The sequence below is a fragment of the Tursiops truncatus genome, chromosome 7, assembly GCF_011762595.2.
Source record: "Tursiops truncatus isolate mTurTru1 chromosome 7, mTurTru1.mat.Y, whole genome shotgun sequence".
Classification (NCBI taxonomy): Eukaryota; Metazoa; Chordata; class Mammalia; order Artiodactyla; family Delphinidae; genus Tursiops; species Tursiops truncatus.
The window spans coordinates 81,191,152-81,213,232 of NC_047040.1; the positions used below are offsets into that span (position 1 = coordinate 81,191,152).

General features: G+C 36.1%; 1 protein-coding gene across 1 annotated transcript in view; it reads right to left on the reverse strand.

The window, feature by feature from the left end:
* The window catches only part of EPC2 (enhancer of polycomb homolog 2), a 106,890-nt gene that overhangs the window by 33,278 nt on the left and 51,531 nt on the right, over positions 1 to 22,081 (reverse strand). The window contains exon 3 of the mRNA XM_033860206.2: positions 6,502 to 6,647. Within this exon, the coding sequence (XP_033716097.1) occupies positions 6,502 to 6,647 (146 nt within the window). The remainder of the gene's footprint in view (positions 1 to 6,501; positions 6,648 to 22,081) is intronic.

Here is a 22,081-nt window from a genome sequence, read left to right on the forward strand (position 1 = left end):
AAACAAATTTCCAATAAAAAAAGACAATCCCTCAAAAAACAAATTAAGTTGAATTTTACAAACTTCAGTTTTAATGTACTTTTTTGGACAGTACACTAGATATTACTTTCCATCTAAGTGGGGGACGGGTCCCATCCAAAAAAATGAGATGACAAGAAAAATATGTTACGGACAAAGGAGCAAGGTAAAAACCTACAAGACCAAATAAATGAAGAGGAAATAGGAAACCTACCTGAAAAAGAATTCAGAGTAATGATAGCAAAGATGATCCAAAATCTCGGAAATAGAATGGAGGCATGGATTGAGAAAATACAAGAAATCTTTAACAAAGACCTAGAAGAACTATAAACAACAAACAAAAGGGGATGAACACAATAACTGAAATGAAAAATACACTAGAAGGAATCAATATTAGAATAACTGAGACAGAAGAGCAAATAAGTGAGCTGGAAGTATGGTAGAAATAACTGAGGAAGAGCAGAATAAAGAAAAAAGAATGAAAAGAGAATTGAGGACAGCTTCAGAGACCTCTGGGACAACATTAAATGCACCAACGTTCGAATTATAGGGGTCTCAGAAGAAGAGAAAGAGAAAGGGTCTGAGAAAATATCTGAAGAGATTATAGTAAAAAACTGCCCTAACATGGGAAAAGAAAGAGCCACCCATGTCCAGGAAGCACAGTGTCCCATACAGGATAAACCCTAGCAGAACACAGTGAGACACATATTAATCAAACTAACAAAAATTAAATTCAAAGAAAAAATATTAAAAGTGGCAAGGGAAAACAACAAATAACATACAAAGGAATCCCTCTAAGGTTATCAACAGATTTTTCAGCAGAAACTCTGCAGGCCACAAAGGAGTGGCAGGATATATTTAAAGTGATGAAAGGGAAAAACCTACAACCAAGGTTACTCTACCCAGCAAGGATCTCATTCAGATTCGATGGAGAAATTAAAAGCTTTACAGACAAGCAAAAGCTAAGAGAATTCAGCACCCCAAACCAGCTTTACAGCAAATGCTAAAGGAATTTCTCTAGGTGGGAAACACAAGAGAAGAAAAAGACCCACAAAAGCAAACCCAAATCAATTAAGAAAATGGTAATAGGAACATACATATTGATAATCACCGTGAATGTAAATGGATTAAATGCTGCAACCAAAAGACACAGACTGGGTGAATGGATACAGAAACAAGACCTGCATACATGCTGTCTAGAAGAGACCCACTTCAGACGTAGGGACACATACAGACTGAAAGTGAGGGGATGGAAAAAGATATTCCATGCAAATGGAAATCACAAGAAAGCTGGAGTAGCTATACTCATATCAGATAAAATAGACTTTAAAATAAAGAATGTTACAACAGACAAGGAAGGACACTACATAATGATCAACAGATCAATCCAAGAAGAAGATATAACAATCATAAATATTTATGCACCCAACATAGGAGTACCTCAATACATAAGGCAACGGCTAACAGCTATAAAAGAGGAAATCGACAGTAATACAATAATAGTGGGGGACTTTAACACCTCACTTACACCTATGGACAGATCATCCAAACAGAAAATTAATAAGGAAACACAAGCTTTAAATGACATAATAGACTAGATAGACTTAAATGATATTTATAGGACATTCCATCCAAAAACAGCAGATTACACTTTCTTCTCAAGTGTGCATGGAACATTCTCCAGGATAGATAACATCCTGGGTGACAAATCAAGCCTCAGTAAATTTAAGAAAATTGAAATCGTATCAAGCATCTTTTCTAACCACAACGTTATGAGATTAGAAATCAATTACAGGAAAAAAACTGTAAAAAAACATAAACACATGGATGCTAAACAGTGCACCGCTAAATAACCAAGAGATCATTGAAGAAATCAAAGAAATGAAAATATTTCTAGAAACGAATGACAATGAAAACACGATGGCCCAAAACCCATGGGATGCAACAAAAGCAGTTCTAAGAGGGAAGTTTATAGCAATTCAATCTCACCTCAAGAAACAAGAAAGTATCAAATAAACAATCTAACCTTACACCTAAAGCAACTAGAAAAAGAAGAACAAAGAAAACCAAAGTTAGTAGAAAGAAAGAAATCATAAAGATCAGAGCAGAAATAAATGAAATAGAAATGAAGAAAACAATAGTAAAGATCAATAAAACTAAAATTTGATTTTGAGAAGATAAACAAAATTGATAAACCTTTAGCCACACTCATCAAGAAAAAAAGGGAGAGGAACTCAAATCAATAAAATTAGAAATGAAAAAGGAGAAATTACAACAGACACCACAGAAATACAAAGCATGCTAAGAGACTACTACAAGCAACTCTATGCCAATAAAATGGACAACCTGGAAGAAATGGACAAATTCTTAGAAAGGTATAACCTTCCAAGACTGAACCAGGAAGAAACAGAAAATATGAACAGACCAATCTTAAGTAAGGAAATTGAAACTGTAATTAAAAATCTTCCAGCAAACAAAAAATCCAGGACAAGATGGCTTCACAGGTGAATTCTATCAAACAGTTAGAGAAGAGTTAACACCTATTCTTCTCAAACTCTTCCAAAAAACTGCAGAGGGAGAAATACTCCCAAACCCATTCTACAAGGCCACCATCACCCTGATACCAAAACCAGACAAAGACATCACAAAAAAAGAAAATTACAGACCAATATATCTATCACTGATGAACAGAGACGCAAAAACCCTCAACAAAGTACTAGCAAACAGAATCCAACAGCACATTAAAAAGAGCATACACCGTGATAAAGTGGGATTTATCCCAGAGATGCAAGGATTCTTCAATATATGCAAATCAAACAATGCAATACACCATATTAACAAATTAAAGAATAAAAACCATATGATCATCTCAATAGATGCAGAAGAAGCTTTTGACAAAATTCAACACCCACTTATGATAAAAACTCTCCAGAAAGTGGGCATAGAGGGAACCTACCTCAACATAATAAAGGCCATATACAACAAACCAACAGCAAACATCATTCTCAATGTTGAAAAACTGAAAGCATTTTCTCTAAGCTCAGGAACAAGACAAGGTGTCCACTCTCACTACTATTATTCAATAGTTTAGGAAGCCCTAGCCACGGCAATCAGAGAAGAAAAAGAAATACAAATTATAAAATATGAAGTAAAACTGTCACTGTTTGCTGATGACATGATACTATACATAGAAAATCCTAAAGATGCCACCAGAAAACTACTAGAACTAATCAGTGAATTTGGGAAGGTTGCAGGCAGGATACAAAATTAAGGCACAGAAATCTCTGGCATTCCTATACACTAACAATGAAAGACCAGAAAGAGAAATTAAGGAAACAATCCCATTTACCACTGCAACAAAAAGAATAAAATACCTAGAAATAAACCTATGTAAGGAGGCAAAAGACCTGTATGCAGAAAACTATAAGACACTGATGAAAGAAATCAAAGACAATGCAAACAGGTGGAGAAATATAACATGATCCTGGATTGGATGAATCAGTATTGTAAAAATGACTATCCTACCCAAAGCAATCTACAGGTTCAATGCAATTCCTATCAAATTACCAATGATATTTTTCACAGAACTAGAACACAAAATTTTATAATTTGTATGGAAACACAAAAGACCCCGAATAGCTAAAGCAATCTTGCGAAAGAAAAATGGAGCTGGAGGAATCAGGCTCCCTGAGTTCAGACTATACTACAAAGCTACAGTAATCAAGACAGTATGGTACTGGCACAAAAACAGAAATATAGATCAATGGAACAGGATAGAAAGCCGAGAGATAAACCCACACACCTATGGTCACCTAATCTATGACAAAGGAGGCAAGAATATACAATGGAGAAAAGACAGCCTCTTCAATAAATGGTGCTGGGAAAACAGGACAACTACATGAAAAAGAATGAAATTAGAACACTACCTAACACCATACACAAAAATAAACTCCAAATGGATTAAAGACCTAAATGTAAGACCAGACACTATAAAACTCTTAGAGGAAAACACAGGAAAAACACTCTTTCACATAAATCACAGCAAGATCTTTTATGACCACCTCCTAGAGTAATGAAAATAAAAACAAAAATAAGCAAATGGGACCTAATTAAACTTAAAAGCTTTTGCACAGCAAAGGAAACCATAAATAAGATGAAAAGACAATCATGGAATGGGAGAAAGTATTTGCAAACGAAGCAACAGACAACGGATTAATCTCCAAAATATACAAACAGCTCATGCAGTTCAATATCAAAAAAAAAAACCACCAAATCAAAAAATGGGCGGAAGACCTAAACAGACATTTGCAGATGACATGACACTATACATAGAAAAGAAGAAGACATACACATGGCCAAGAGGCACATGAAAAGATGGTTAACATCACTAATTATTAGAGAAATGCAAATCAAAACTACAATGAGGTTATCACCTCACACGGGTCAGAATGGCCATAATCAAAAAATTTACAAACAATAAATGCTGGAGTGGGTGCAGAGAAAAGGAAACCCTCTTGCACTGCTGGTGGGAATGTAAATTGATACAGCCACTGTGGAAAACACTATGGAGGTTCCTTAAAAAACTAGAAGTAGAACTACCATATGGACCCAGGAATCCCACTCCTGGGTATACCATGAGAAAACCATAATTCAAAGAGACTCATGTACCCCAATGTTCATTGCAGCACTATTTACAATAGCCAGGACATGGAAACAACCTAAAGGTCCATTAACAGATGAATGGATAAAGAAGATGTGATACATATATATAATGGAATATTACTCAGCCATAAAAAGAAATGAAATTAGGTCATTTGTAGAGATGTGGATAAACCTAGAATCTGTCATACAAAGTTAAGTAAGTCAGAAAGAGAAAAACAAGTATCGTCTATTAACGCATATATGTGGAATCTAGAAAAATGGTACAGATGAACCTATTTGCAGGGCAGGAATAGAAACGCAAACACAGAGAACGGACAAGTGGGCACAGTGGAGGAAGGGGAGGGTGGGATGAATTGGGAGATTAGGTTTGACATAAATACACTACCATGTGTAAAACAGATAGCTGGTGGGAACCTGTTGTATGGCACAAGTAGCTCAGCTCGGTGTATAACTGAATCACTTTGCTGTACAGCAGAAATTAACACAACATTGTAAATCAACCATACTTCAATAGAAAACTTATTTTAATTTAAAAAAATGGGGTCAGGGGAGACTGGTAGAAAGGCTAAAAATGCAAGAAAGTCACTTTACAATGGAAAAGTTTGGGAAATGTTCTGAAGAGTTGGTAATGCCTCAGGGATTTAAAGGACTTACTTGGAAGTTGGGGGGAAAATAATGAATTTGTATAGGTAAACAAGTGAAAACTTTTAACAGTCTAGTGTAAAAAGCTTATTTATTTATAGTGGTAACTTCTTACTACATTAATAAAAATTAGCATATTAATATACCACAGAGGTATACCAACAATTATTTTTTAAAATAGTTTTAAAATGTAATTGTAATATCATCACATGCCCATTATAGTAAATTTTGGAAAATACAGAAAAATAGAATGAAGAACATAAAAATCACCCATAATTCCAGCACCTAAATATAACCATTGTTGGCATTTTGTTGTACATTCTTGTTCTTCTATGCACATGTAGAAATGCTTTAAACAAACCTTCAATAATTCTGTGTCCTATTTTTGAAATCTCACATTATATAATGATCAACTTCCTGTGCCACTAGATACTCTTCAAAATAACAATTTTTAATGGTTGTATGATATTCCATCCTACAGACAACTTATAAGTTATTCTTAACAACCCTGTTCAGAAATCTTTGACACCTTCACTAATTATTTTTCTTGGGAATGATGCCTAGAGGTAGGACCACGAAATCAAAAGGTATAAACATTTTAAGGTTCCTGACATATGCTGCCTAACTGTTTTCCGGAAGGAACATACCATTTTAAATTCTCTATACCATACATACAATGTCCCATTAAAGAAAATTCTTTATTACTTTGTGAATAATTTTTCCTTCACTTAAAATTTTAAATAATATATAAATAAGTAAAATTAAAATACATTTTAAATGATAAGAGTACCTTAATATAAATCTGAGTAATTGAATTGGTATGAGGTGTCTACCTAAGACACCAGCCAAGCAGTTAAGTTACTGAAGCACCAGAAAGACAGCTCCATGAAAAGGATCAAGAAGATATTATAAGAATGTAACTAGTATTAGTTTTATATCCAAATAAGAAAAAAGTCGGAATTGTACTCTTCATGCTCCTATTCAAAGAAAGTACGCTTAAGTATTCCTTAAGGAATATTGAACTGTCAAGGAATATTGTAAATAGAAATTCTAGGATCTCAGGAAAAGAAATTCAAGAGACAGTAACATGTAATATACTCAGGTCTAAAGAAAATGCAAAATAAAGCTGCTAATTAGATTAACTGTTAATACAAGAGACATTTTTACAACGTACAGTACCTGATTAGAACTGGCTTTTTCAAGTCTGTCAATCATAATTTCAAATTGCAAAGGCTTAATTTCCATCTTTCTGTTAAGTCTATTTAATAAGGTCTCATCTTCTGAATCCATATCATAATCTGGTTGTTCGTTGTCTAGATTAAAGGCTAGAAAAGAAAAAAAAATTCTTCAAACTCAGGAGAAATCATGGAGTTATATAGAGTCTATATTCAACCACAGGATACTCCCCAAGTATAAAGCATTGACCAAAGAGGAGTTCACGAGCAGACATCAAAAAATTGGTTTTAGAGATTCCGTTGAAGAAAAAATAAATTTTAATTCACATATGATTTAAAGTTTCACAGAACAGTAAAAACAGCAACTAGAATTTTTTATTTTAAAAATAAAGGGTCACAAATATATATATTAAAATATAAAGTAGCAATTATAAAAAAAGATATTTATTCACATGGTAGTTGGGAGCATAAAGAGAAGCTATGGAACTAAATTAACAGTCTAGAAATAAACTCAAGTATAAAATATATGATGGGAATGGCATTTCAAATCACTGGAGATAAAACAGATTTAAACAAACAAAAAAAAAGAGGTGCTGGCCTGACAGACTAGTTTTCTTTAAAAATAAATAAATAAAATTAACATTTTCAACATTATAGATGGACCTGAGGGCGTTATGCTAAATGAAATAAGTCAGAGAGAGACAAATAATGTATGATCTCACTTCTATGTGGAACCTAAAAAACAACCCAAACTCATAGAAAGAGATCAGACTTGTGGTTACCAGAGGCAGAGGGTGGGAGGAAAGGGAAATAGAGGAAGGTGGAGGAGGAAGATGAAAGATAAGCAAAACTTGATAGGAAAGTATAATTTTCAAAATTTCACTTTTTTGGGGTACAGTTTCTTCTCTTGGCTATCTCTCAGGCTTTATCATCCATTAACAAAGAGAACAACCAATATGTCACGTTATCAAGAGATACTGCTTGGAATATTCTTAGGGATGTGAGCTAACAGCAAGAAATATGCTGTTTAAAATGAAATCTTCTTTAAGGATTGCCTAGCTCTGAGAGGTTGAATTCTGAATGTGCCCAGAAATTTACTTCTGGGCCCCTGAAGTCAACTGCTTCTTTTTATGAACTGACAAAAATCAGCATGAGGTACTCACTAATATTTAGAATGGACCACTATAATTTATTTGATTTACATTAGTACTATAAAAAGTATACACATTCCTGCTATAACATGATATATGAGTTCCTCAAAAAAAGAATCCTCTATATGCAAAATTGTACACCAAAAATAACAGGCTTATGTAAAATCTATGTAACTTTGTGTTATCAGAGTCCAAGCAAACCATAAACGTTACAGTAGATGGCCACGTCTACTACCTCAAGGGATACTAAAAATGCACAAAAATAACAGAATGGAATTGCTGGCTTGTGGATACTGAGAGAACACAGACTGTAAGGGAACGTGGCGCGTTGGGGCTCCAGCAGGAAATGCAACCTGCCTCTATATGAGAGCTGTGCAAGGCTAGGGGTACACCTTTCTGGGAAAGGCATCTTAGGTGCAGGCACTCATTTTTAATTTTTTTTTTTTTGCGGTACGCGGGCCTCTCACTGTTGTGGCCTTTCCCATTGCGGAGCACAGGCTCCGGACGCGCAGGCTCCGCGGCACGTGGGATTTTCCCGGACCGGGGCACGAACCCGTGTCCCCTGCATCGGCAGGCGGACTCTCAACCACTGCGCCACCAGGGAAGCCCTAATTTTTTTAATATAGAGTTGAAAGGACTCTTTCCATGTTGAGCAGTCAAGGAAAAGCCTTTGCTCCTCCCTACTGAAGATTTTAATCCTTCTGTTGCTATTCCAACCCCCTCTGGCAAAGAAAAATCATAGAAGAACCAGGACAACTTCCATGTAGTATTGACCTCATTCCCTTTTATTGATTGTTGTTGAGCTAATTGGTATCATAAACACTTGTGCAGAGTAGTCTGTACAGCAAATGTGTATTACTAAGGACAAAAGTAATAATTTTATCCAGATCACCTGTCCTGATATTATTTTTCTTATAAAATCCTAAATGATACAGATTCCCCATGTCACAGCTCTTTTTGTAATGAATGAGATATTGTTTATAAATCTACCAATTGATAAATGAGAGAAATGTATATAAAAATATTTCACAGGGGCTCCCCTGGTGGCACAGTGGTTGAGAGTCCGCCTGCCGATGCAGGGGACAAGGGTTCGTGCCCCGGTCCGGGAGGATCCCATATGTCGCGGAGCGGCTGGGCTCGTGAGCCATGGCCCCTGAGGCTGTGCGTCCGGAGCCTGCACTCCGCAACCGGAGAGGCCACAGCAGTGAGAGGCCCGCGTACCACAAAAAAAAAAAAAAAAAAAAAAATTTCACAGGCAATCAACTACATAATTATATAAGCATCTATGTTACTACTCACATTCAATTTGCATTCAAAGGGCTTTTTTTTGGATGGGGGTGTCAAGAGAAAGTGTTTTATTTTTTTAATGTGGTAAAATACAAGTAACAAAATTTATTATCTTAACCACTTTTAAGTGTACAGTTTAGTGATATTAGGTACACTCACAATGCTGTGCAATCACCACCACCATCCATCTCTAGAAAGCACAAGAAGGATTTTATAATTTCCTACTACCATTTCTTGCTTATGCTACCAAAAATATGGATATACTTAGTAGTGTCTAGAAATAATACCTACCTCCTACATGTATCACAGAAACAATTTACAGAGTAAATCAAAAGATGTTTGTAAAACATACAAAATCCTGGTTTAGTACTAATTCAATTTATTAAGTGCTTACTTAATACATCAGGTAGAAAGCTAGGTATGGTAGATGAAGAGATGAATCCCTGTCTGTAGTTCCTCATTTGGAGTATGACAGTATTGACTTATACTTGTAAACACTCCTGTATAGGAAAAGAACTTTCCGTCTCTCAAGATTTTCCTCCCAAACACACATACCTGGTGGTCACTGGGCTTAGAACATTGTTTTTGTGTGTGTGTGTGTGTGTTTAAAAATCATTACTTATTTATTTCTCCCGCAGTGCATCCCAGTCTCTCCTACATCTGGTTAGTTCCAAAACTATTCAACTCCAGAACTGGTCCAGCAATGCAGCTGCCTGCAGCCGAGCCTGGGAATTGTCAGGTATCTGCCAAGGTGTTGTAAGGCATGGGCTGTGTCCAGAGATGGAAGTGTGGAAAGCAATCCTCCCAGTACCACTCAGCTCCACGTCTGTCAAGCACCTGGCTCAGGTGGGGCTTAGAATACTGTTTGTTTGTCTTAACAAAGCATTATAATATATCCTTTGAATTACATGACCATATCCCAGTTTACATCTTTTCTGTCCTCTGATTTAGAGGAGCAGTATGGCTATATATCATGCTTCTTTTGGATACTCGCAGTAAAGAGGTCAACTTGGGTACATATTTCTGAATTCTAGTTCTTTGGAAGGGAATTGCACCCCTGATGGATACTGTGTGCTACTGATGAGAACAATTCAATTTCCATTCCAAATGAGTAAACCCTTTTAAAACAAGCCTGGCAATATCCCTCATGTTCTTCCTTTCCTACCAGGTCCCAGGCAATATGGCTCTAGGAAATAAAGAGAAAAAAGGCCATTCTGCCATCAAAAAGAGAGTGACCAGAGAATACATTACGAATATTCACAAACACATCCATGGAACATGTACCTCATATATCGAGAAATCTGAAAACTCACCATGAAGGAGATGGAAACACCTCATGGGTATACTGCTAACAAGCTCAACAAAGCTGTCTGGACTAAAAGATTAGGAATGCACCCAACCATATTTGGGCTTGTTTATTCAGAAAACATTAACATGAAGATTTACTGAAGAAGCTCTATACACTGGTCACCTATGTACATATCCTCACTTTCAACTTGCAGAGGTACAGGAGAACAGTTTACAAATCCGAAGACCAGAAGGCTTTGCATTTCTTCCTTCTACACAGCATAGAGTAATAGGTATCTTGTAAAACAATGGGCAAACCAGGGTCATCTGTGTGGTCTACAAAGCATCTAATAATAAGCTGGTCTGCACCAAGACCCTAATGAGAAACAGAATTGTGCTCATCAATAGCACACAATACCTAGCAAAGGTACAAGTCCCACTATGCACTGTTCCTGAGTCACAAGGGGCAAAGCTGACTCCTAAGAAGAAAATTTAAACAAAGGCAGTCAAAAAATTTAAAACAAATATGATTAAGAAGGAAAATTTCTGAAGGAGTTCCTCCTCCACAGCAGACAAAGCTTCCTGAGAGCTTCACTTCAAGGTCTGGCCAATGTGGTCAAGTGGCTAAGTAGATCGCTTTATGTGCTCAAGAGTGAGAAACTGGAGTTCCATCTAAGGAAGATCAGGGCCCACAGAGGCAGACTCTTCTCCCTACCATCTTAGTTCAAAAACCAAACAAACCCCAACAGACAGTTATTATGAAAAAAGTAATTGTTTAAAATCACAAAGTTACTAACAAGGAGAAAAAAAAGGGCTGCCCAATCCACCTTGAATAATTCCAGTGAAGGGGCAGACAGATGTATTGTTCGACAGCTGCTTCTTACACTGAGTCAGTATCTGTCTTGTATATTTCTTCTTCCACACCTCTAACAATTAAGTTTACTTTCATGTTAAAGAAAAAATTTTCACCTAAAAATTCACTCATACACACATTTTTATCTTCAATTTGAAACAGAAACAAACCATAAACAATACTCTTGAGATTTAAAAGTTTCACATGTAGATAAAGTGATATAAACAAGAGAGCAGCAATTCCTGATTTTAAATGTTTTTTTACTATCAAAATTACTCCATTTTTATTAGTGAACATTTTTTTACCTAAAGTTGCTTGTCTTCTGAACAGGAATCAAAGAAAAGGCTGCAGACACTAAAGGCCATGAGAATGGAGACAATATTTATTACTATGCTTTCAGATTCCTTTCCTTATGAGTTTATTTTCTCTGAAGATCAACATATATCATTAAGGGTCTATAATGTGCTAGGTTCTAAAAACAGAAAGGAAGAATGGGAATACTCAAGATTGTAAAAAAATTTTTTAAATCTATATGCAACCTGTCAAGAGGAAAACTAGAATAAACAAAATATGCTGGGAGATCTAGACTCCAATTACCTTTACCCAAATTATATAGTAGTTACTCTTCTCTAGTAAACAGAGGGTAAAAATCTTAAAAAGTAATAGTTCTGGGACTTCCCTGGTGGTGCAGTGGTTAAGAATCTGCCTGCCAATGCAGGGGACACGGGTTTGATCCCTGGTCCAGGAAGATCCCATGTGCCACGGAGCAACTAACCCCGTGTGCCACAACTACTGAGCCTGTGCTCTAGATCCCGTGAGCCACAACTACTGAGCCCATGAACCAAAACTACTGAAGCCTGCATGCTCTAGGGCCCATGTGCCGCAACTACTGAGCCCACATGCTGCAACTACTGAAGCCCGCGTGCCCAGAGCCTGTGCTCCACAACAAGAGAAGCCACTGTAATGAGAAATCCGTGCACCGCAACGAAGAGTAGCCCTCGCTTGCTGCAACTAGAGAAAGCCTGCATGCAGCAATAAAGACCCACCGCAGCCAAAAAAAAAAGGAATAGTTCCTAAGGATAGTTGCAGACCAAAACCCCAATGTTCAATTAATCATGTAATTCCCTTTCCTTGTGTTGGTGGAAAAACAACAGGTGTGGAGGAAAATTACATAACTAAAAAATGTTTACTCAACAATATTTAATACAGTAAAAATCTCACTGTCATAAAGTAAACTGGATAATTTTCATTTTTAAAAAGTTTTTTTTCTTATTCCTGGAATCCATTTTGAATTTTCTCTTTCAAATCTCCTTGTTACCTTTTTTCTTTTTCTAGTACGCCAGGGTCACATTAAAAAGCAAGACAAAACAAAAAAGTTTACAAATAATAAAAAGTTACATGACCTAGAGTTGGAAACATCTTATCTTACAGATCAGAAAACTGAGGTTAAGAACTTTGGTGAGTTGAGCACAGGTTTCAGGGTCTTGACTCAGAGCTCAGTGCTTCTCCCACTACACCACACAGATGCTAAATTAAACCCTTCTAATCATAATAGCTGTAATAAAAAGTTCTTTGACTGTCAACGGGAAATAAATTAAAAGACTGTTTTTGTTCAGCCATGGACTTAAATTATTAAGATAATAAATTACATACATTTAATAACCAAAGATAAAAAAGATTAATTTACAAATAAAACAAATGCCAGTTGACTACAATGCATGTAAAAGAAGATACTGCGAACCCAGTGCACCAGGCACTCAAGGATTTGTTAAAAACAAACAATAGGGCTTCCCTGGTGGCGCAGTGGTTGAGAATCCTCCTGCTGATGCAGGGGACACGGGTTCGTGCCCCGGTCTGGGAAGATCCCACATGCCACGGAGCGGCTGGGCCTGTGAGCCATGGCCACTGAGCCTGCATGTCCAGAGCCTGTGCTCCGCAACGGGAGACCACAATAGTGAGAGGCCCGCACACCAAAACAAAAAAGAACCAAAAAAACCCACAAACAATAAAAATTAAAATGAGAACGAACTCTAATAAGACTTTCCCACTTAAAGTTATTTTACATCTAGAAAATGTCCAACATTTACCTATGAATCATCAATGATAATTTTTTTAACATAAAAAGAAGCAACATTATACAAAGCTCCTACTTTCATGCATCTTTAAATTTCTTAAATGCTTACTTCTGGACACTATTTGCCAATATCCAATCCCTTTTTGTTTCTTTTTTTTTCCCCCAATCCCTTTGATGCAAGTAACAAAATAAGACGGAGGCACTAGTGCACCTTGTTTTGTAAAGGTTCTTCTTTGAAAGTATTAACAATAACACTTATAAGAGTGTCATTCACTTAAAAACTCTCTAGTCTACCTCTTCTTCCAGCTCTGCATTTCCTTTCTTATACAACTTTCCAAAATTATGTTTATTAATCCTTTGAACCCAGTAACAACACTGACTATACAACATGTACAACATGTGTAACAGGCTCCCTGATAAATTAAGATAGATAACAACACCATAAAGCATAGAGAAAGTGGTGAAAGGTAATTCCAGACAGAGAGGGTAGCAGGAAAAAAGACAGAGAATATGCTTAACTACAAAAGACATAAATTATCAATAATGAGTTTGGATAGGAGGCTATATGATTCCAATGTACCTTCAAATAGTAGGACAAAAATTCAAAACCATATGTCCACGGAAGCTGTATGCACATATATAAAATGTATATATATATATATATATATTAAAAGTAGAGTTGAAGAGTTTTACAAGTCTAGCATCAGCAATGCTATTTCATATCTAAATCTCAGTTAAATGGAACCCAGTGTACAATAAAGTGGGCTCTGACCAGGTAGACCTATGAACTAGGAAGCAGTTGGAATAAAACATCTTCCTAAGATCCCACATACTTAACTCTAAGGAAGTCCAGGGATCTGACAAAGGCTCATAAGTCTCTCCTTGACATAAGTAGCATCAAAGCCTTTAAAACAGTGTTTCTCAAACTTAAGCATTCACCAGAATCATCTGATTGAATCAAACAGATTGCTGAGCTTGATGACCAGTTTCTGACCCAGTAGATCTGGAGTGTGCCTTGTGAATTTGTATTTCTAACAAGTTCCCAAGTGATGCTGGACAACATTTTGAAGACCTCTAACCTAAACCCAAGTCTTCACTCTTAAAAGATTATAAACTTTACTTATTCCTAATGTGAAATACAATGAATTTTAAAAATTCTTGTATTGTTAAGATCCTCAGGCTTCAAATAACTTTCAAAGATACTTAATGATGAACTAGTATATCTCAAAGTTCAGAAGCAACCCAAGCACCATCTCCTCCTCTGCTTGGAGCTCTCCAAGGTTCTGATAACCTCCAAATCTAGCTATTCTAAATGTTGTACCAAGAGATCATATGAATCTTGATAAAGTCAGAATTCTTGACTTTGATTCCCCAAGATTTCCTATTGTTTTAAGACTTGACTAGAGACCTTACTTACACTTTCCTCCCAATGTATAGAAAAAGAAAGTGAAGTGCAGAAGAGTTCAAGGCCACTTTTTACAAGATTATATAGTGATCCAAGGCTGTCTACCAACTAATTTATTCTGTAAGGAGTTCCAGGTTTATACTATAATCAGGATTATTCTCGTAGTCTTTCTGCTGACTAGCCAACAAACTACATTCCTCTCTCACTTTGAAGAATTCACTTTTTATATTAAAAAAAAAGTATTACTGGTCAAAATCAGTAGCAATGACTACAACTATGGGAATCACAGACCATGAGAATGGGTAAGTGGATACTCTGAATTTTCGGGTAGAGATTTTCATAGTTAGAGAGGGGAAAGAGCCTAATGATATTAGATAGGACCCGGGGGTGTGATACTGATTTAAAAAAAAAAAAGGTGTATAAAGATAATGATCCCTTTATTCTCCCTCAAATTATGCTTTTTCTTATTAGTCTTCTCTTTTCTCCTCCTTCAGATTCTTCCTCCCGTGTTTTCTAACAACTCAATAGACAACTGGGCAAGTAACTGTTCAGGACATAAAAATGCTAATGGATTCTAATCACATGAAAAGACCCTCAACCTCATTCATAAGAAATCCAAATTAAAACTATACTGAGAAATCAGAGTAAAATCTGGGTTTCAGGTAATGATAATAATGTACCAGTATGATTTCTTAGATTCAACACATGTGCCACAGTAATGCATGATGACAATATTAGAGGAAACTGAAACTGGATGAGAGGTATACAGGAACACTCTGTACTACCATCACAACTTTCCTGTAAATCTAAAATTTTTCCAAAATCAAAAGTTTATTTTAAAAAAATTACTACTGATACACTGAGGTGTATTATCTCTTACCTACCAACTGGCAAAAATCAAAAAATTCAAAAGCAATCTTTTGACCAGGATATGGGGAAACAAGCTCTCTCATACTTTGCTAGTGGACATACAAACTGGTATAATCCTTAAAGAGGGCAATTTGATAACTTCTGTAAGAAAAAGATATAATCGGACCCTTATGAAATTCTTTATATTCAAAATTATTCACTGAAGCACTATTTGTAATAACAAAAGACTGGAAACAATCCAAGTTTCCTTCCATAGGAAAATGGATAATAAACTGGCACATCCCAAACACAAAGGACTACTTATGCAGCAGTAAAAAGGCATGAGGACACACTCTACACGCTGATACAGGACAATTTCTAGACTATACTCTTACACACACACGCACACACACACAAAATATGCTAAAAAGTACATATAGTGTGCTAATTTTTCTGTAAGAAGGGGTATAAGAATATCATTTCCTATGTACTTCAATTTGTGTAACAAAACCCTAAAAGAATAGATAGACTAATACAAGTGGTTACTTATAAGGGGAGGATGACTGGAGTAGAGGGTAGACAGGGATGAAGTTGTTTTTGTATATTTTTATTTTGGAATATTCTAAATGCATTATCTATTTAAAGATAAATTAAAATCATGTTACTTTGCGACTCTAAAAATGATTTTGTGTTTTAAGAAAATATTCTGGGTCTGTGATCCCTATGTACTGTGATCCCCAGAGTCTTCTGTTCAAACCTCTTATCTTATTCACTCTCAACCAATCTTTCAACAAGTACAGTAGGAGGACAAAAAGCCTCACTCAGACATCTGGGTTCATGCAGTATCTTGGCTTAATTAGTACAAACTAATTCTACAATTATATATTTTATATCAGTAAGAACACACATTCTATTAATATCTATAGTGTAAAATAATTAATAAATAAGTCACAGAAAGAGAACGTATCTTTCTAGCCCACTAAATGGTCAGGAACTTGAGAAATTAAACAGCAGTATTCTTTTTTTTTTTTTTTTGCAGTACTTGGGCCTCTCACTGTTGTGACCTCTCCCGTCGCGGAGCACAAGCTCTGGACGTGCAGGCTCAGCAGCCATGGCTCACGGGCCTAGCTGCTCCGCGGCATGTGGGATCTTCCTGGACCAGGGCACGAACCCGTGTCCCCTGCATCGGGAGGCGGACTCTCAACCACTGCACCACCAGGGAAGCCCTAAACAGCAGTATTCTTATAAATAGACTTGTTTTAATGTTAGCAAAGTATTAAATGGACAAGGAAGTAAACTCAGTATACAGAAGATATCAGAAAGATTTAAAATAGAAATCTTAATAGATCTGAAAAAATCCAAACATATAAAACATGAATTAGCAATGAATAATTTCCTTTACAAAAAGAGACTCTTTAACTAAAGAAGATTTCACCAAATATTCTTTTCAAAAACCAGCCCTACGGAAAAAAAAAAAAAAAAAATCAGCCCTGGTAGATATAGTTCATTTTAAAATACACATTTTAGACTTCAAAACATACTGCAATGACACAATAATCAAATCGGTGTGGCTGCCATAAAGACAGACATACAGACCAATGGAACAGACAGCAAAGAAATAAACCATTATGTATATGACCAAATGATCAAAAAGGGTGCCAAGGCTAAACAATGGAGAAAGGATAGTCTCTTCAACAAATGGTGTTGGGAAAACTGGAAATCCACATGCAAAATATGAAGATGGACACTTATCTTACATCATATACAAATACCAACTTGAAACTCCTAGAAGAAAACAAAGGCAGAAAACTTCGTGACACTGGATTTGCCTATGATTACTTGAATATGACAACAATAGCACAAGCTACAAAAGCAAAAATAGACAAATGGGACTGCATCAAACTTAAAAACTTCTGCACGGCAAAGGAAACAATCTAAAGAGTGAAAATATGGAGTGGAAGAAAATATTTACAAAACATATATCTGATAAGGGTATAACATATATCTTTATGTAAGAATATATAAAGAACTCCTACAACTCAAGAACAAAATACCACATAACCGATTTAAAGGATATGAATAGACAATTTGCCAAAGAAGATATACAAATAGCCAACAAGCATATGAAAAGATGCTAAACATCACTAAACATTAGGGAAACACAAGGCTACAATGAGATGTCATCTCACCCTCATTAGGATGGCCACTTCTAAAATAAAACACAACACATAAAATTACACTTGGGGTGAAAGTGGAGAAATTGGAACCCCGTGCATTGTTGGTAGGATGATAAAATAGGTGCTGCCACTGTGGAAAAAATATGAAGTTTCCTCAAATATTAAAAGTAGAATTATCATGTGATCCAGCAATCACACTTTTGTGCATATATCCAAAAGAACTGAAAATAGGATCTCAAAGAGATATGTGAACACCCATGTTCACTGCAATGTTATTTACAACTGCCAAGATATGGAAGCAACCAAAATGTCCATCAACAGATGAATAGATAAACTAAATGTGGTATATTCATACAATGGAATATCATTCAACCTTAAAAAAGAAGGAAATCTTGTCATATGCTACAACATAGATGAACTTCAAGGACATTATGCTAAGTGAAATAAGCCAGTCACAAAAAGACAAATACCACAGGATTCCACTTAAAGTAGACAAATTCACAGATACAAAAAGTAGAACGGTGGTTGTCAGGTACTGTGGGGAGGGTGTTAACAGGGAATTGTTTAGTTTCAGTTATACAAAATAAAAAATTCCAGAACTTCCCTGGTGGTGCAGTGGTTAGGAATCCGCCCCCCAATGCAGGGCTCACGGGTTCGAGCCCTGGTCCAGGAAGATCCCACATGCCATGGAGCAACTAAACCCATGTGCCACAACTACTGAGCCTGCATTCTGGAGCCCGTGAGCCACAACTACTGAGCCTGCATGCCACAACTGCTGAAGCCCGCATGCCTAGAGCCAGTGCTTCGCAACAAGAGAAGCCACCGCAATGAGAAGCCTGCGCACTGCAACAAAGAGTAGCCCCCGCTCGTTGCAACTAGAGAAAGCCCGCACGCAGCAACAAAGACCCAACACAGCCAAAAATGAATAAATAAAATAAATAAATTAAAACAAATTCTAGAGATCTGTTGTACAATGATGTGTACATAGTTAACAATACTGTAATGTATACTTAAAAAGTGTTAATAGAGAAAATTTGTTATGTGTTTTTTACCACAACAGAACAACAACAGAAACCCCATTTTAGGGACTTCCCTGGCGGTCCAGCAGTTAAGACTCTGAGCTCCCTACGCAGGGGGCCTGGGTTCGATCCCTGGTCAGGGATCTCGCATGCTGCAACTAAGAGGCCACATGCCGCAACTAAAGATCCCGCACACCGCAATGAAGATACCGCACGCTGCACCAAAGATCCTAGAGCAGCCAAATAAATATTTAAAAAACAGAACAAAAACACCCATTTTAACCTGAATCAAATCCCAGGAAAACAGGCAAACCCAAATTGAGGAACACTGTACAAAATAAATGGCCTGTACTCAAAAATGTCAGTGGCATGACGCACAAAAAGATTTAGGAATAGCCCAAAGCCATCATGTGATGGCTGGATGCAACATATCATCTGAAGTTTTCCTTCACTATTAAGAATATTAATGGGGCAATTATTAAAATACAAATGAGGTGAACAGATTAGGTAACTGCAGCGGCAATTACTGATTTTGATAACTGTGCTTTGGTTATGTAAAAGAATGTGTTTTTAAGAAACACACACTTGGGCTTCCCTGGTGGCGCAGTGGTTGAGAGTTCGCCTGCCGATGCAGGGGACACGGGTTCGTGCCCCAGTCCGGGAAGATCCCACATGCCGTGGAGTGGCTAGGCCCGTGAGCCATGGCCGCTGAGCCTGCGTGTCCGGAGCCTGTGCTCCGCAACGGGAGAGGCCACAACAGTGAGAGGCCCGCGCACCGCAAAAAAAACACAAAAAAACAAAAATAACGTGGAAGTAAGGACATTGCTGAACTCAACACCACTATCAATCATATTATGGATATAATAGACATCCATAGACCACATCATCCAACAACACAGATTACACATTCTTTTCAAGCTCACAGACCAAGACACCACATCCTGGGACATAAAAAAACACCTTAATAAATTTAAAAGAATAAAAATCATACAATATCTGCTCTCACATCACAATGGAATTAAACTAGCAATCAATAAGAGAAGCATAGCTGGAAAATCCCAAAATACTTAGATATTAAACAATACACTTATAAATATGGTCAAAGATGAAATATCAAGAGAAATTTTAAAATACTTTTAACTAAATGAAAATGTAACTCATCAAAATTTGTGGGATGTAAAAAAGCAGTGCTTAGAAGAAAATTTAAGCATTGAATGCATATATTAGAAAAGAAGAAAGATCTAAAATCAATAATCTAATCTTCCACCTGTGGGAACTGGAAAAGAAAGAGCAAATTAAATCCAAAGTAAGCAGAAGAAAAGAAATAGAGTAAGAAATAGAGCAAAAATCAGTGAAATCAATAGAGAAAAATATCAACAAAACCAAAAACTGGTTTTTGGAAAAGATCAGTAAAATCAATAAGGCTCTAGCCAAGCTAACTCAGAAAAAACGAGACAGAACATAATTACTAATATCAGAAATTTAAAAATAGGGAGCATCACTACCGAATCCATGGACATTAAAAGGATGGTCAAAGAATACTGTGAACAATTCTATGCCCACAATTTGATAGCCTTTATGAAATGGACTAATTCCTTGAAAGACACAATCTGCCAAAACTCACACAAGAAAAAATATACAATCTGAATAGGCCTGTCTCTATTAAAGAAATTGAATCAATAATTAATAATCTTCCAAAACTGAAAGTACCAGGCACAGATGGGCTCACTGGTGAATTTTACCTAACATTTAAGGAAGAAATTGTATCAATACTCTACAATGTCTTTCAGAAGATAGAAGCAGAGGGAATTCTTCCTAACTCATTCTATGAGGCCAGCATTACCCTAATACCAAAATCAGATAAAGACATTACAAGAAAACTACAGACCAATATCTCTCACGAACATAGAAGCAAAAATCCTCAATAAAATAGAATCTAAAAATGTATAAAAAGAGTTATACTCCATGACCAAGTGAGATTTATCACAGTACCTGTGATAAATACCTTTTTTCCCTGCAAAGCTGGGGAAAAAAAAAATCAATGAATGTAATCCACCACATCAACAAAGAAAAAAATCAAAATTATATCAATAGATATAATTATTTCTGCTCTATTTTGGTTTCTGGTCAAACCAAAAACCAAAACTCTATTGGTATCAGTAGATTTCTGCTCTATTTCTTATCCTATTTCTTTTCTTCTGTTTACTTTGGATTTAATTTGCTCTTCCTTTTACAGTTCCCACAGGTGGAAGATTAGATTACTGATGCAGAAATAGTGCAGAAAAAGCATTTAACAAAATCCAACATCCATTCATGATAAAAACTGACAGCAAACTAGGAATAGAGGGAAATTTCCTCAACTTGATGAAGAACATCTACAAAAAACTTACAGCAAACATCATACTTAGTGGTGTGAAACTAAGAGCTTTCCTACCAATATCAGAAACAATGCAAGGATGTCCCCTCTCACCACTGCTTTTCAACGTTGTACCAGAAGTCCCAGCTAACGCAGTAAGACAAAAAAAAAAAAAAGGAAACGAAAGCTATAAAGACTGGGAAGGGAGAAATTAAACTGTCTTTGTTCACAGATGATAAGCTTGTCTATGTACATATGTATATACATTCTATTAAAGAACTGACCCAAAACTCCTGGAACTAAGTGATTATAGCAAGGTTGCAGAATACAAGGTTAATATACAAAAGTCAAACACTTTCCTATATACTGCAATGAGAAAGTGGAATTTGAAACTAAAAACACAAAACCATTTACATTAGCATCCAAAAAAATGAAACATTAAGGTACAAATCTAACAAAATACGTAAAAGTTCTATATGAGGAAAAAAACAAAACTCTGGTGAAACATATCAAAGAATTAAATAAATGGAAAGACAGTCATGTTTATGGGTAGGAAGACTCAATTTGGTTAACACATCAGCTTTTCCCAACTTGATCTAAAGATTCAATGCAATCTCAATCGAAATCCCAGCAAGTCATTTTGTGTATCAATCAGTACTGACAAAGTGATTCTCAAGTTTATATGAAGAATCAAAAAAATCCAGAATAGTCAACAGAATACTGAAGAAGAATAAAGTTAGAGGACTGACTTCAAGACTTACTATGAAGCTACAGTAATTCAGACAGTGTGCTATTGACCAAAAAATAGACAAAAAGATCAGTGGAAGAGAACAGAGGGTCCAGAAATAGCCCCATACAAATACACTCAACTGATCTTTGACAAAGGAGCAAAGACAAATTCAATGGAAAAAGAATAGTCTTTTCAACAAACAGTGCTGGGACAACTGGACATCCATATTAAAAAAGATGAATCTAGGCACAGACCTTACACCCTTCACAAAAATTAACTCAAAATGAATCACAGACCTAAATGTAAAACAGACCTATAAATCTACTAGAAAGTAACATAGGAGAAAATCTAGATGCTCTTATGTTTGGTGATGAAATTTCAGAAATACCACCAAAA